The sequence below is a fragment of the Neopelma chrysocephalum genome, unplaced genomic scaffold (genome assembly GCF_003984885.1).
Source record: "Neopelma chrysocephalum unplaced genomic scaffold, ASM398488v2 Primary Assembly neopelma1_345, whole genome shotgun sequence".
NCBI lineage: Eukaryota > Metazoa > Chordata > Aves > Passeriformes > Pipridae > Neopelma > Neopelma chrysocephalum.
Genome location: NW_020898009.1, coordinates 116,840 through 132,460, shown reverse-complemented (window position 1 = coordinate 132,460; position 15,621 = coordinate 116,840). Strand labels below are relative to the sequence as shown.

At 46.9% G+C, this 15,621-nt stretch overlaps 1 protein-coding gene across 1 annotated transcript in view; it reads left to right on the top strand.

Moving 5' to 3' along the window:
* Positions 1–14,453, top strand: part of ATRN (attractin) — a 159,346-nt gene extending 144,893 nt beyond the window's left edge. The window contains exons 26-27 of the mRNA XM_027705559.1: positions 8,475–8,589; positions 9,554–14,453. Coding sequence (XP_027561360.1) covers positions 8,475–8,589; positions 9,554–9,678 — 240 coding nt within the window. The 3' untranslated portion in view covers positions 9,679–14,453. The remainder of the gene's footprint in view (positions 1–8,474; positions 8,590–9,553) is intronic.
* The last annotated feature ends 1,168 nt before the right edge of the window (positions 14,454–15,621 follow it).

The window sequence follows — 15,621 nt, the reverse complement described above, 5'->3', positions numbered from 1 at the left end:
CTGTTGGTGACTCACCTCGCCCTTCACTTCACATTGACCTGCCCTTACTCCACCACATTTGCTGAGGGCCCAGCTTTTGAGATATGATAAAAGTCATTTTGAGCAGAACTGACCAGGCTGTTGAATCACAGAGTCATTAATGTTGGAAAGGACCTTTAAAATCATCGAGTACAACCATCAACCCACCACCACCACCACGTTCATCATTAAATCATGTCCCCAAGTGCCACATCCACGTGGTTTTTGGGCACTTCCAGGGATGGTGACTCCACCAGTGCCCTGGGCAGCCAATTCCAAAGCTTTACAACCCTTTCCATGAAGGAATTTTCCCTAATATCCAATCTAAACCTCCCCTGGCACAACCTGAGGCCGTTCCCTCTGGTCCTCTCAAGATGTGTTGGAGTGGACAAGAGCAGCTCAGGGTTTCTCAAGGACAATATAAATAAGCTGGAAGTCATGATCCTCCAAAGGATAATATTTGGAGAGGAATGGGATGAAATTCAGGGGGAAATAATGGAATAATCTTGATCTGGAAGTGGTTCCTGTGCAGCCTTTGAGGGCAGAAAAGCCGAGGTGGTTCAGCCTGACCTGGCTTGAGACTCCTTAACTTACCTTGGGAAGGGCACTTTAATTCCTGGCTTTTGCTGGTCCCAGGAGCTTTTCCAAGCTTTAACACCAAGGAATTCCAAGCCTGGCAGCGTGTAGCTGTGTCCTTGTCTTTAGCAAAACCACTTCCACCTATCAGACTCCTCTCCCAGAGCATCGGGGTGACAAGGGGGACACGTGAGGGAGAAGTGACATCCCACCAACAGAAACACCTCATAAAACCTTCACCCAGTGAATTATTTCCAGTTAAAAACAATTTTAAAAAAATTGAAAAATCAGGGGAAAAAAAATATATTAGAGGAAACTTTTGCTACTGCCATGATGTAATATGGGATATAAATATTTGGAAGGGAGCTGTCAGGAGACCACCAGAGATATCTGCTCAGCCTGCCCTGTATTCAGGGAACATTTGGCTGATAAGTGATTTAAACTGGTTTGTGATTTGAAGACTAAAATATTTCTTCAGGTTGGACCCTGATTTTAGGTGATAAGGAGGAATTTGCTGGAGGGAGAGGGAGGAGCACGAAGCTTCCCACAGGAGAGGGATTTGCTGAGCTCGTTTTTCCCCCTCTGAGGAGCATCTCTCTGATTGAAGTCCTAATAACACCAGCAGCTTCTCCCCTGCATTATCAGGGACCTGTTTGCATTCCTTTATGCCAAGGAATTATTTTGTGTGTGTTCTGTTTTCAGTCCTCATCCAACTGTTTATTTTTTGGGGGTTTTTTTCCATTTCTTTTACTTTTTTCTGTACAAAACCCAGTGCGAATGGTCGAAAAGAACCATAAAAATTCTGCCTCTTCACCCATAAAAAATCAAAATAAATATATATATACACATATATATATATTTATTGCCCAGATTTGCTACCCATGGCCTCATCCATCCCATCCTTTCCCCCAGGGAATGGAAAAAGGAAGGATGAGTGGTGGTGTCCAAAGCTCAAAGCTGTGACATGAGATTTGATCCTTTCGGGGTGACTGGCCTCGAAAATCCAAGGTTGCCTCCCAAAATCCTTTTCCTTCTCCCAGAGCTGGTGGCTGCTGGAATGAAAATAAAAATAAACATAAACATAAACATAAAAATAAAAAGCAGCTGTTCAATGCAGTGGGAGCAACTCAGTGTGAACTCCCAGATATTGGAAATTCGGGATGCTCAGATCTCTCTTTTCAATTTCAGACCCTGAACATCCATCTGAGGGTTTGAATGTGAGTTTTATTTAGTTCCTCACATCCAGTTTTGGGTCCATGTCGTGTTCAATTCATTCCCCCTCCTGCCTCTGTGTCACTTCCAAGGTAGATACAGGCACAAGGTAAATGTAAATTTTTAATCTAAACTCATTTTCTGTGAATTATTGCTGGGAGTTCATTCATCTCTATCTTGCAGGACACACATATTACCCTGAGAATATGATTTTTAAAGCTTAATAATCTATTTTTTTTTTTTACCCCAGGAAATTGCTTGTAACTTGTTTTTTACAAATGTTCACTCAGCTTTTAATGGCACAATTTAAAAACTTGCAAATGGAGTTTGACCCTTTTTTTGTGCAGAGTGAAATCACCTCAACAAGTGGAATCAAATAATAAGGTTTGAACTGTTTGGAGTAATGTTCCTTTTCTCATCCCCCACCATAAGATTTTTCCCTTAATTTTAATTTCCTTCCTGGAAATTGAAAACCATGGAAGAGTTATTTGATCAAACCACAGCAACACGTTTTTCTTTTTAAGGAAAATAAAAATAATTCAGAGTTATTTTTTTTTGGTAATACATTTTGAAAAGCAATGCGCTGGTGGTGTATCACAAGACCTAAATAAAAGGGATGCTGTGTTTTGGAAATGACACTGGATATTTATTGTTCTGGCCATTTAGTTTTATGTGGCACGTTATTAACCTTTCCAATTTGTCAAATAAAAGCAGCGTAAATAGAAATAATGAGACGAAATCGAAATGTTTGGGTCGAGCATCACACAATTCCACCCGCCTGGGGAAAGCACTGGGCTGGGAAATTGTCTCCCAAGGGAAACTGGTGGTGGATTCCACACCTGGGTCACCTGGAAAGAGCCCAGACAAATTCCTGGGAAATTCCATTTGTGTAGAAAATCCTGCTGGAGAAGCTGGATTAATTAAATCACTTAATATGTCTCTTGCTGCTTTTAATGTCTGTCATTGTTTTGAGCTCTGTGTGTGTTAAGTACACATCCAAACTTGGGAGCAACTGGAATTATTTGGCTTTTTAGTGCTGGGTTGGGCCAGTAATTGGTGGGAAATGGCCGAGAACAGATTTGCTGCCTTAGGGAACAAGGGGCTGTGTCACCACTTGGGAAAATACCATCAACTTCCCATTTCCACCCAGAAATAGTGGAAATTGTGTCCAGGCTGGCTTTGTTGCTCTTTGTTTGACATTTGCACCGTCCTGGTTCTTGCATTTCTTGGAATTCTTGGGGGTTTTTTCCCCTCGTTTCCATTGGTCGTGGTTTGGCTGCCGTGGAGGAGCAGGGAAAGGGGAATTGCAGGAGAAGGGTCCAGGTTATTTTTGGGCAGCAGGGGAGGGGGGAATTCTGCCCCTCTGCCCCTGTCTCAGCTGAGACCCCCCTGCAGAGCTGCTCCAGCCCTGGGAACAACAGCACAAGGACGTGGAGCTGCTGGAGAGAGTCCAGAGGAGGCCCCGGAGCTGCTGCCAGGGCTGGAGCCCCTCTGCTCTGGAGCCAGGCTGGGAGAGCTGGGGGGGTTCCCCTGGAGAAGAGAAGGCTCCAGGGAGAGCTGAGAGCCCCTTGCAGGGCCTGAAGGGGCTCCAGGAGAGCTGGAGAGGGACTGGGGACAAGGAATGGAGGGAGAGGACAAGGGGGAATGGCTTCACACGGACAGAGGGCAGGGATAGATGGGATATTGGGGAGAAATTCTTCCCTGTGAGGGTGGGGAGGCCCTGTGCCAGGTTGGTCAGAGAAGCTGTGGCTGCCCCTGGATCCCTGGAAGTGTCCAAGGCCAGGTTGGAGCAACCTGGTCTAGTGGAAGGTGTCCCTGCCCATGGCAGGGGGTGGAACTGGGTGATTTTAAGGTCCCTTCCAACCCAAACCATTCCGTGCATCTGTGATCAGCTGCATGAAATGGTCACTCCAGTGCAGTCACAATATTTGAGGACAAGAAGAACCTCAGGGGAGGGGCCTGGTGGCTCCACCAGTTGTCCCTCCATGGCCACTGTCCGTGGTCTTCGTCCCCTCTGTGTCCCCTCCAGAGCTGTGACCCCTCTGTTCAGGCACCTCTCAAAACAGTTCTTTTTGCTGAGTGTCAGAGGGATGCACCTTATTTGCATAGATTTGAATAATGTCAGCTTTATTGTGCCAGTAAGCCTTCAATAAAAAGGGAATCACTTCAATAATTCAACAGTGGCTTTATCAAAACACTCCAGGTGGAAGTCGCTGGCAGGGGCAGGTTTGAAGCATCTGATGAAAGGTGTCAAAAAGTTTGGAGATCTCCCTATTTTATATAGTTTTATAAGTTTGCCATTCAAAGCCACCTCTCAGATTGAATCCCAAGCATTTTGATCTCTGCTTTTTAACAAGTCCACTGAAAACCTTGTTGCAGGAGAACAGCTTGGATCTGCAAAAAGAGGGAACGGCTGGAGCTGTGCCAGGGCAGGGTCAGGTTGGATCTCAGCAAAAGGTTCTTCCTTCCTTCCCAGAGGATGGTTGGGCACTGCCCAGGCTCCCCAGGGCAGTGGGCACAGCCCCAAGGCTGCCAGAGCTCCAGGAGGGTTTGGACATGGTGGGATTGTTGGGGTGTCTGTGCAGGGTCAGGATTTGGACTGGATGATCCTTGTGGGTCCCTCCAGCTCAGGATATTCCGGGATTCTGTGACAAGAGCACTCAGGGCTGGGGAAAGAAAGGACACCTGAGCTCTTCTGAGGCCTCCCCACCAAAATTCCACTTGATGAAGCCACCCAGCCTCTCCTCAGCCCCTCTGTGCCCTGGTGGCACCTCCAGAGGTCCCATCCAAGCGCAGCAGGAGCAGGACCAACGCTGGGTGAGATCCACAATCCAGAGCACCCTGAAACCCCGCGGGATTCCCTCCCTGTGTGAGTGAGGACTGCAGGCCCCAGTCCCTGGGCTTCTCTGTCTCACAGAGGGCACAGCTTGCCCTTCACTCCCAGCTGACCTCCTCCTTGCATCCGATTCCTCATTCCCGTCACTCCTGCGTGAGTCATTCCCGTCATTCCAGCGGCTGCGCTTTGTCTCCCGGCCGGGCGAGCACAGCTCGGAGATGAGATGCACAATGAGTCACAGTTCAAAAAGCAGGTGCCTGAACTGTCAAAAATAAATGTACAGGATTTGATTCTTCAGGCTGGTTTTTGTTGTCATGCTTTGTTGTCTCTGGAAAAGCCTGGATTTGATGGAAAATAGGGCTGGTTTTCCCCCCCTCCCTTTTCAGTTTTAAGATCGAGATCAGCTGCAGCAAAACGATGCTGGGCTTAATTCCCTCCAGATTGGTTTGCAACTGTCTGACAGGTTTTGGGTGCATCATAATCCTTGCTGTGGTTGAGAGAAGTAAAATTCCTCATGCAAAAATATTAAGAGTTTTTTACTAACCCTCAGCTTTTTGGGGAATGTTCAGCCTGGAAAGGAAAAGGCTCTGGGGTGACCTAATTGTGGCTTTTCAGGACCTGAAGGAGCCGACAAGAAAGAGGGAGAGAGACTATTTACAAGGGATGGAGGGACAGGAAAAGGGGGAATGACTTCCCACTGGCAGAGGGCAGGGTTAGATGGGATATTGGGAAGGAATTGTTGGCTGTGAGGGTGGGGAGGCCCTGGCACAGGTTGTCCAGAGAAGCTGTGGCTGCCCCTGGATCCCTGGAAGTGTCCAAGGCCAGGTTGGACGGGGCTTGGAGCAACCTGGGCTAGTGGAGGAGGCAGTGCTTGTGTTCAGAGAAGGAATTCAAGGTGTTGCTCTGTCAGCTGAGCCAAAAGGAGTTCGAGATGTAGAGCTGGGAAAGGCCAGGGAGAGGGTTAAGGCACAGAGGAATGTCAGAGGGATGAATAAATTGAGGTGGGAAGGATTGGAGGTTAAAAGAAAGTTTCTGGTGGCAGAGCCTTGAGATCCAGGAGCAGGGAGCCTCTCGAAAGGTCTCCCAGAGGTGGGAGCACAGGCTGAAAGTGTTACTACTTTTAAAGCTGAGGGTTGGCCTTTTATGTGCCTGCATTAGTGAAGGGCTGGATTTGGTGACTGTGGGATGGATTTTCCAGCCTCCTGTTTCTGTGAGTTGGCTGGGGGATGAGGGGTGTGATGCTGAGCATCCTCAGGGGTTGGAAAGGACTTCAAAGGTCTTCTCATTCCAGTCTTCCACTTCGTTGCTCCAGCCTGACCTTGGACACTTCCAGGGATCCAGGAGCAGCCACAGCTTCTCTGCCCAACCTGGCACAGGGCCTCCCCACCCTCACAGGGAAGAATTTCTCCCCAATATCCCATCTAGCCCTGCCCTCTGGCAGTGGGAAGCCATTCCCCCTTGTCCTGTCCCTCCATCCCTTGTCCCCAGTCCCTCTCCAGCTCTCCTGGAGCCCCTTCAGGCCCTGCAAGGGGCTCTCAGCTCTCCCTGGAGCCTTCTCTTCTCCAGGGGAACCCCCCCAGCTCTCCCAGCCTGGCTCCAGAGCAGAGGGGCTCCAGCCCTGGCAGCAGCTCTGGGGCCATTAATCCATTAGGAGTCAAACCCAAATGCATTAAAAAGCACTAGAAAGGACAATCTCTTCACTTGCTCCTTCATCCTTCTCTTCCCCCATCACTTCCCTGCCTGGTCTTTGGTTCCCACCCTGCTCAGCACCAAGGGTGAGGTGAGAACCCCAAGCAGGACCCTCCAACCTCTGGAATTCAGCAGATCTCTTTTGTCAACAATGAGATCCTTGACTCTGCCCAGCAGAAAATCCACTTTGTGCTCGGTTCTTGCTCCCAAACACCCCTGGGCTGCATCCCTGCAGTTCCTTCTCCGAGCTCTCTCCATTCCCTCCGCTAATTTTGGGACGCAGCACCAGGATGTGCTTGAGGAGGGGGGGAAAAGCTTCATCCTGAGTTTGTTCCTTCGCTGGGGGCGGGGAGGTGAAGAAATCTGCTGTCACAGCCCAGGCAGAAACAGCAGCTCCCATCACCCAGCCCCGTGGAACACGTGTTTATCTGCCTTGCACAGAGCAGCAAAATCCCGCCGCAATCATTGCAGGGAACGGGAGATATGGAAACGGTTTTAAGTTTCATTTTGCTGGCTGTCGTCTCCCTTTGTCTTTTTTATTGAGCAGCAGTAATTTAACAGCGTTGTTTGACTCCTGTTCAGGCTCTTTCGGTGCCTTGTGCTGTATTGAGTTTCTGTTGAACGTTCAAGTGAAGTGCAGCGCTGCAGTTTGATGCCTCATGGAAAAAGCAATAATTATTTCATTAATACCAGGGTAGAACTTGTCCATACTAAACAAGAAAGCAGAAAGCACCGAGTGTGTCATGTAAAATAAATGTTTCTCAGCTTTGTTTTTGCTGTTGTGGAACAAAAGAACTCACTCTCTTGTACCTGCACTCATTGCGTGCTCTTGCAACCTCCTCTTTTTGGAGAAGGGGCCTCCTTTGGGTTGGAAGGGACCTTAAAATCATCCAGTTCCAACCCCTGCCATGGGCAGGGACACCTTCCACTAGCCCAGGTTGCTCCAACCTGACCTTGGACACTTCCAGGGATCCAGGGGCAGCCACAGCTTCTCTGGACAACCTGTGCCAGGGCCTCCCCACCCTCATAGCCAGGAATTCTCTCCCAATATCCCATCTAACCCTGGCAGTGGGAAGCCATTCCCCCTTGTCCTGTCCCTCCATCCCTTATCCAAAGTCCCTGTACAGCTCTGTTGGAGTTACCAATTCATGCTTTACCTGAAAACTTCATTTCATGACCATATTTGCAATATAAGTGTAAAATACTCTTGTTCTAAGTAAAGAGGCTCCAGTAAAGCATGTTAAAGAGTCCTCCATCTTAGGCCACTGGAACTGGATCCAGAGCCTGGATCATGGGATCCTCTGCTCTACTGAATCCTCTGCTTTTTGGTTTCAAAAAGGTCAGTACAATCCCATGGACTTCCTAAAGCGCTTCCAGCTCTCAGAGCAACCAGGAGGCTGAGAACACAGTCCAGAGGGGTCTAGAAGGCCACTGGAGAATGAGCATGACCCCTCCAGAAAGAACAGAACCTACAGACAAAATTGAGGGAACACAAAGCAAACAACTGAGAAAGAGAGAATGGTTTGGGGGAATCACATCACAGAGTCGTGGAATGGTTTGGGATGGAAGGGACCTTAATGACCACCCAGTTCCAACCCTCTACCATGGGCAGGGACACCTTCCACTAGCCCAGGTTGCTCAGGGTCCCATCCAACCTGGCCTTGGGCGATTCTTTTTGTTCTTGGGGGAATGTTCTTCGCTGTGTTCATGCACAGAGCGTTGGGGGGGTGAAACCTGGAGTTAAACTCTGGAAATCCAGAGAAGTCAAACCCAGTCCCCGTGGTTGGACGTGCCGATGCTGTGGATGCTCTGCCGGTGGGTTCGAAGGAAAAGCAAACCCAGCCCTGTTGTTTTAACATGAGCTGCTCCTGTGTGGTTGAATTCAGGGAGAAATACCAGCCCTGTGTGGTGCCTGGCTCTGTAACAGCCTGATTTTTATGAAGTGCCGGCGTTTCTTTGCGAGGTTTGATTGTTGCTGACACCGGTTTTAGCTTTGCTGGCTCTGTGCTGGAAACCTGCCAGGCACAGCGACGTGGTTCGTGCCCTGGAGCTTGCAGGAGCCGGGGAAGCCAAGGCTGGGGGAAGAGGGAGGGTGGAACAGGCTGTGTGACAGTTGTTTTGTCCCCTTTTCCCCCCCCTGCAGACGGTACCAAAGCCCATCGCGCTGGAGCCCTGCTTTGGGAACAAAGCGGCCGTTCTCTCCGTCTTCGTGAGGTTGCCTCGAGGACTTGGGGGAATTCCACCACCAGGACAGTCAGGTGAGGGTTATCCTTGTCTCTCATGGCTTGGTATTAACTCCATACTCCTTCCCCAGCCTTACAGATTCACCTTTCCTGATCCCACAGAGCTGCTGTTCCCACACCCCGGCTCGGGGTGTTTTAGGCTCCCTGGGTTGGGCCCTGGTGGCTTCTAAGCTGAGCTTTTTTTTGAGCAATTCCTTGGGTCAGGTGGTGGATGAACGTTTGATATTTGGATTATGCTTTAATTAATGCCTGGGGGAAAAGGGGCATCTGGTACAGGCAGCTTAGCAGTAATTCCTTACTAAAAGTAACTTGTCACCGGCCTGTTCCACGTCATTCCCAGCTCCATTTGTAGGGAGACATCAAGTCACAGAATCATGAGATGGTTTGGGTTGAAAGGGACCTTAAAGCTCGTCTCGTTTCACCCCCCCTGCCATGAGCAGGGGCACCTTCCACTAGACCAAGTTGCTCAAATCCCCTTCCCTGGAAGTGTCCAAGGCCAGGCTGGAAAAGGCTTGGAGTGACCTGGGTTAGTGGAAGGTGTCCCTGCCCGTGGCAGGGAGTGGAACTGGATGGTCTTTGAGGTCCCTTCCACCCCAGACCATTCCCTGATTCCCTGACCTGCCCTGAGGAAGGTGCAGAGATGATGGATCCCTGGGAAGTGCAGTGGAACCTCCGTGCCCACGTTCTTTCAGGTTTATTGTCGCCCATCTACTGATGCAGCAACACCTTCAATACCAAGGGTTCATCCTTCAATATTAAGAGTTTCACACCCATTAATCCCCACACTTCCTAGAGCTTTTCCTGCTCAACTTGCTCCCCATTTGACCTTATTCCAGAACCTCTTCAGCCCAAACGCTCTTCAGCTCTGCTCAGAAAATTCCATGTATTTTGTGGCCTGGAGGATTTTCCTCAGCCATGGCTGTGGGATTTGCTGCTGTGACTGTTTTGTTCCCTGACTCTTTGCTCTGCTGCCCCCCAGGTCTCGCCGTGGCCAGTGCTCTGGTGGACATTTCACAACAGATGCCAATTGCCTACAAAGAGAAATCGGGCGCCGTCCGAAATCGGAAACAGCAGCCCCCTGCACAGCCAGGAACCTGTATTTGATGCATGGACATCACAAACTCTCTAGGGTTTTAAACAAAATGGAAAAGGAATACCGAGGAGGAGGAGGAGGAGGAGGAGGAGGAGGAGGAAGATTTCCAAGTTGTGTCCCAAGAGACTCGAAGCACTCGGAAAAAAAAAAACAAAACAAAAACAAAACCACACCTTCCTTGATCCCGACTTTTTTCTCTCATCTCCGTGCTCTAGTTGGCTTTATTTGACAACTGCTCCACTTAAGTTTTACTGACAACGTGGCTTCAGGTTGCTCCTTTTTTTTTTTTGTTTTCCTTCGAGTTCTAAGTAAAATAATTTTATTGCAGGGGGTGGTGCCGCCGGTCCCTGCCGGGTGTAAATAGAACAGTAGTCCAATATGAATGACACTCAGGTTTCTACATGGAAAGTGCTTTGTAGTTCATGTATTTATCAAACTGTACAAAAGAGAAAAAAAAAAAAGATCCAGTGTTTACAGGTGTCAGCTCTCTCAACACATAAACACTACTATTAATCTTCAAAGCATCTCCTCATCCTTTGTTTTCATTTAGTGTTTAATTCCTCCCTTCATTACTCGTTTTCAGCGGAACTCTCTTCCAGGCACAGCCTTTTTTTGTTTGTTTGTTTGTTTGTTTTTTGGTTTTTTTAAGTCATCACGGTCCAGGAATCCAAAAGCTGGGATGGTTTGAAGGTTGATGTCGCTCAGAACTAACTGGAAAAAGTCGGATGTTGCTTTGGAAGGACTCGGTGTTTACATAGTCTTAACCTGCTTGGAGTCCACCACACACAAGTGCCTAGACTTGAACAGATCTAGGGAGTGAGGAGACTGCTCCACATGCTTTTGAACACCATTAAATCCCTTTGAAATATCTGTACGCTCACATCCAGGGTCGCCCGAGGCGATCCGTGTTCTCTATCCCAGGAAAATGGCATTTTCCTGGCTTGACCGACCGCTCACCCAGGTGGAAATACCTGGAGGGCAGGAGGAGTTTCAGCGTCTCACGAGCAAACTCCTGGTCCCACCAGCGTTTTTCCCAGCAGCAGTTTGTGTTCCAGGTCAGGTCCATCAGATTCCTCCTGATTTTGGCCTCTTTCCTCCTCTTCCTCCCCCTTCCCTTCTCCCGCCCCGGATGAGAGCTGAGTTTGGAGCCGTCGCTCCTCGGTGGTTACAGGGTTTGCTCCACCTCCTGCAGGGTGTAAAAACCAACACTCCACGTCCCAGAGCACTCAAGAATTAATTTAAAAAAAGAACTTTAAAGAAAAACCAAGCAGAGCAGCTTGGTTTGGCCACAGGTTTGAGGCCTGCTGGTGTTTCCCGCCAGGTTTGAGCTCTGGTGGATGTCAAAGAAGTGGCTGGTTGGGGAAAGAGTTTTGCAAACAGCAGAGAGAGAAGGTTTGGATTTTTTGGGGGGGACATCAAACCATCTGAACTGCTCTGGTGAGTCAGGGTCGTGTTTGGAGGCTCAAGGTTGGGCTTGATGAGTTGGGGTTGTGTTTGGAGGCTCAAGGTTGGGCTTAACCCTTCTGCCTGTGTGTGGTGGTGGTGCCCGGTGTTTCCTTGGGAAGTCTGGAATGTGGCCCAGCCAGGGCCTCAGGACGTGCTGATGTTTTGGAGCTGGTGGGAAGGTCTTAGTGAAGGTGCCAAACTGTGTAATTATGGCTCAGTCACAGTAATTTTGGGTCCAGTCACCGGATTGTGTGGAGAACATCTAATATTTATGAAACGCCCGGGAATTGCTCTTGGATCTTTTGGTCAGGTGGCACTTTCCAAACTGAAACCCAAATCACTGCATCTTTTTTTAATGCACATTTTGGTGATCAGTCACATCAACCACTCATTTTTTGGGCTGTTTTCCTTTTTTTTCCAGCCATGTATTTTGAGGAGGCTTTTCAGAGCGTGGCAGCATCACAGCAAAGATGTGAAGTTGCTGGCAGAGGTGATGGGAACAGCCTGGTTGGTGGTCTGGGGACCCTGGTGGGTGATAATTCCAAATTAATGTGTCATTTAACAAGTGCAGTGGGACTGCAAAAGGGTGTTGGGGCTGGAGAAAAACATTAGGGAAAAAAATTGCATTTTATATATAAATATATATGAATATATATAAATGCATCTGTTTCTAAACCAGAAGTTTAAATGCCCTCTGGGAAAAAGGAATTTTGGGAGGAAAAGGGGTGAGTTTTGTGTTTTAGGATGAAGGGATTTAGGTAGTTTCAAGTTTTACCTGATGCACAGATTACCTCAGGCAGATTCATCTCCTTCCTAACTTGCTCTGTGTTAAGGACTAACCTGAACTGGAGAAATAAGACTGGACTAAAATCCCTCCCCTGTTATTCCATGTTTTCAGCCACGATGCTCATCCTTATGTTTGGAAATGTCTTCTTCTTGCTCTTCCAACCCTTTTTTTTGGGAGGAAAACTGCCACCTCACGTGGAGAAAACCCTTGGGCTTGAGTCTCCCTAGTCAGGACAGAGCTTAAGGAGGGGCTTAAAGTTCTTGCTGAGATTATTCCTGAGCAGAAACAGCTCCCAGAACTGGAGGCCTGGAGGGGTGATAAGATTTTTTACATTCATAAAAGACATAAATATTGATTTTTTTGGGAGGAGTTTCCCACCCTTGGAGAGATGGATTGTCAGGTCTCCAAAGCCATGAAACGAGGTGTCAGATTTTGGGGAGAAAAGAGCAAAAATGATCAAAGTTTTGAGGTTTAGCAGAACAAAAAAAAAAAAGTCAGTAGAGGGACAAGAGTTAGTGATATAAATAACAGGGTTATTTATATAAATAAAAGCTCCTTCAGGATGTAGCTCTGCTCTGCATCTGATCTCCAAACCGATGAGGGACAAGAGAACTCATACAAGTTTCATCCCATCTTGAAGGTAAAACAGGGAAAAAAGTTGGAAGGAATGGGAATTTTTGGTGGTTTATCACCAGGCCAATATCACCAGTGAAGGATTTGTGGGAATATTTCCTTTGGAAGTGAAGTGAGGGGTGAAAAAGAACAACCTGATTTCCTGGGAGAATCTGTAAATAAATGACAAATAACACCCGGATTTTGCACTTGTACATAAAATCTCCAGCAACTTGCAGGACGTGGAGAGATTTAAAATGTGCATAAACCAGAAAAAAAACCCTATTGAATGTATTTTTGATGCTTTTTAAGTGCTGTCTGAGTTTTGTCTTAATAACTCCTTCGGCTGATCAGCGTTAGGTGACTTTCCAGAGCTCGAAACATCGGATTTTATTGGGGTGTCTTGCCAAGCAGGGAGGCATAACTTGATTTTCTGTGTTCAGATGCATTTCACTTCAGTTAAAAATCAAGGGAAAGAACAGCTTTTCCTTCGAAAAAGGGGGAAAACCCAACACTTGGGAGACAAGGAATAAATGTCCTTAAATTTAGTCACCATGTGGAGGATTAAGGCAGCAGTTTAAGCTTCTGTTATTAAGATTGTGGCAGTGATTTCCATCCAAAATCACTATTTTCCATCCAAAATCACTGTTTTCAGGTGTTCAGAACCGGCTGAAATTCAGCATTTGATGTCTCAACCCTCAGAACTTTTCAATTCTTTGAGAGGAGCCTTTAAAAAAAAAAAAAGAAATAATAAAAGCTCAGAAGTGTTTTAGCCCTTTTATTCTGCTGGGATCTCCAAATAACAAAAAACCACACTTGTTTTTCTTTTTTAATTCCCCGTTTTCCATGGTTTTTATCCCAGAATTTTCTCTGGGCTGTCACAGCCTGACCCTGCCACGCTCTGGGTGGATATTTTGGGTACAAGAAGGTTTGTGAGACACGACTTTGGAGTTGTTGTTGCTCTCCCTGGGCTCAAAAAGTGCTGGGTTGAAGTTGCCAAAATAAAGGTGTTTAACAGAAATCATGGCATGGAGCATCCCAAAATTCAGTGGGACAGTGCCATTAACACGTGGCAGCTCCTTTGGCTGCTTCCTTAGGGATAGTTTATGTCCCAAATATCGCTCAGAAACATCATTTCTCCGTGGTAAATGTTCCCTAGGTGCAGGGTCATCGGGATCATGGAATGGTTTTCAGTGGAAGCTCAGCTTGTCCCGCCCTAAATAAGCTGAATTTTGAGGCTGAAACCGAACTTTAGGCTTTTCCCACGACCTGCTGGAATTCCAGAGCCGCAGAGCCGAGGCTGGCTCTCCATCCAGGCGTTTTCCAGCTGCTTTGCCTTTCCCACAAGACCCTGAGTTAGGGCATCAGCTGCATCCCAGGAGCCTTTTCCCTGGAAACTGGCACTGAGCTGGTGAGGAAACAAAGAGGGAACTCTGCATTCCCGGAGTTACTCCCAACCTCATCCACCCACTCCCAGCCAGCAGTGGATGGATGCCTCTGCTTCTCCCATTTTATCCATTTGGGAATACCACAGGGAAGGGGAGGGCTGAGCCACAGGAGCAGGTGGGAGAGGGAATTGTGGGGAGTTTATTGGGAAGATCCTCAGGAGCGTTGGGGCTGCAGAAGGAAGGGGAAGGGTCTCTGTCTTATTTTTGGGTGAATTCTTGGCGATTTTTGGTCAAATTCCCGCTTTTCCCCTCGGGAGCTGCTGAAACGAGCCGGGTTTGCCACGCCAGGACTACGACAATATGTGTATATGCTGGTTTTTTGCTGCATCAGGGCAGGTTTTATTCAGTTTATTCCCTTTGTTCCGACACTACCCACGGACTGTTTGTGTGCGTCTTCCAGGTACTACAATTCCTTGGCCGTTCCCTCTCTCCGTTTGTCACTTGATTCCACAAACCTCATCAAGGAGAAAGAAGGAAAAAAAAAATAAATAAAAAATCACAATTGTGGAGGAGCGTTAACATACATCAGTCCATTTTTTTTACAAAAAATTAAAAAAAAAAAAGAGAAAATAAAAATAGAGTTTTATATTACTCTGAGATTTGTGCACAATAAATGTTCTTTCAGATCCTCGGATTAATTGCATTCTGGATTTTCTTTTTCTTTTTTTTTTCTTCCCCTCTTTGTCCTGTAATTATTTACGATTCTTCTCTGTGTTCAGACTCCGGGCTTAGTTTGTTAATATGTATAATTTAGCATTTCTTGCATTCATATGTAAATAGGAGCAAGTATTGTAAACTATTTCATTGCTGGGGTCGTGGGTGTTATACATACACACATTTAGGACTGCAGTTTTTTGGTATAATTTTTTTGTATTGTAAAATAACAGCTAATTTAAAAGCCGGAACGAGGAAAATCTTGGGAGGTCTGTGCATTTTAAATACAAATGTGAAGTACCTGTATATAAATAAAAGTAAATAATGCAAAATCTTTCCTCTGAAATAAAAAGTAGATGATCTGGTTAATTTTTTTTTGTTCCTTTTTTTAATTGGTTTTGTTTAAATGGAGGGGGGAGGGAATAAATAATTCCAGGTGTTTATTTAAAGGCTCCTGGGTGGGGTGAGGGTGAGTTTCTTCCGGGTTGGATCTCGAGGGGTTCCTGCCACATCCATGGAATTTGGGAGGAGGAAGGAGGGACATGTCTCCCATCACTTTAGATAATAAAAATAGTTCAATCTGTAGATTTTAAAGGTAGAGACAGTCATTGAACAGTTTCCATTTTAATATATATATTTATAATATTTATATATATGTATATATTTAGTAGCCCATCACCACGACATGAACCCAATTTTTCCACTAAACTTGATTTGAATCCCTGTGCCAGGGCCAACAATTCCCTCCCTCAGCTCATTTTGGAAAGCAGGATAAAACACAGCGCTGGGGGGTCTCATCCCTGCTCTGGTTTGTGTTGGAGCAAAGAAAAGAGGTAGGAAAGGAAAGGGAAAGGGATGGGAAGGAAAAAGGAAAAGGGAAGAAAAGGAGAAGAGAAAGGAGAGGAGAAGGAAAGGGAAAAGGGAAGGTTTGGGAAGGTTTGGGAAGGTTTGGGAAGGAAGGGAAAGGAAAGGAAAGGAAAGGAAAGGAAAGGAAAGGAAAGGAAAGG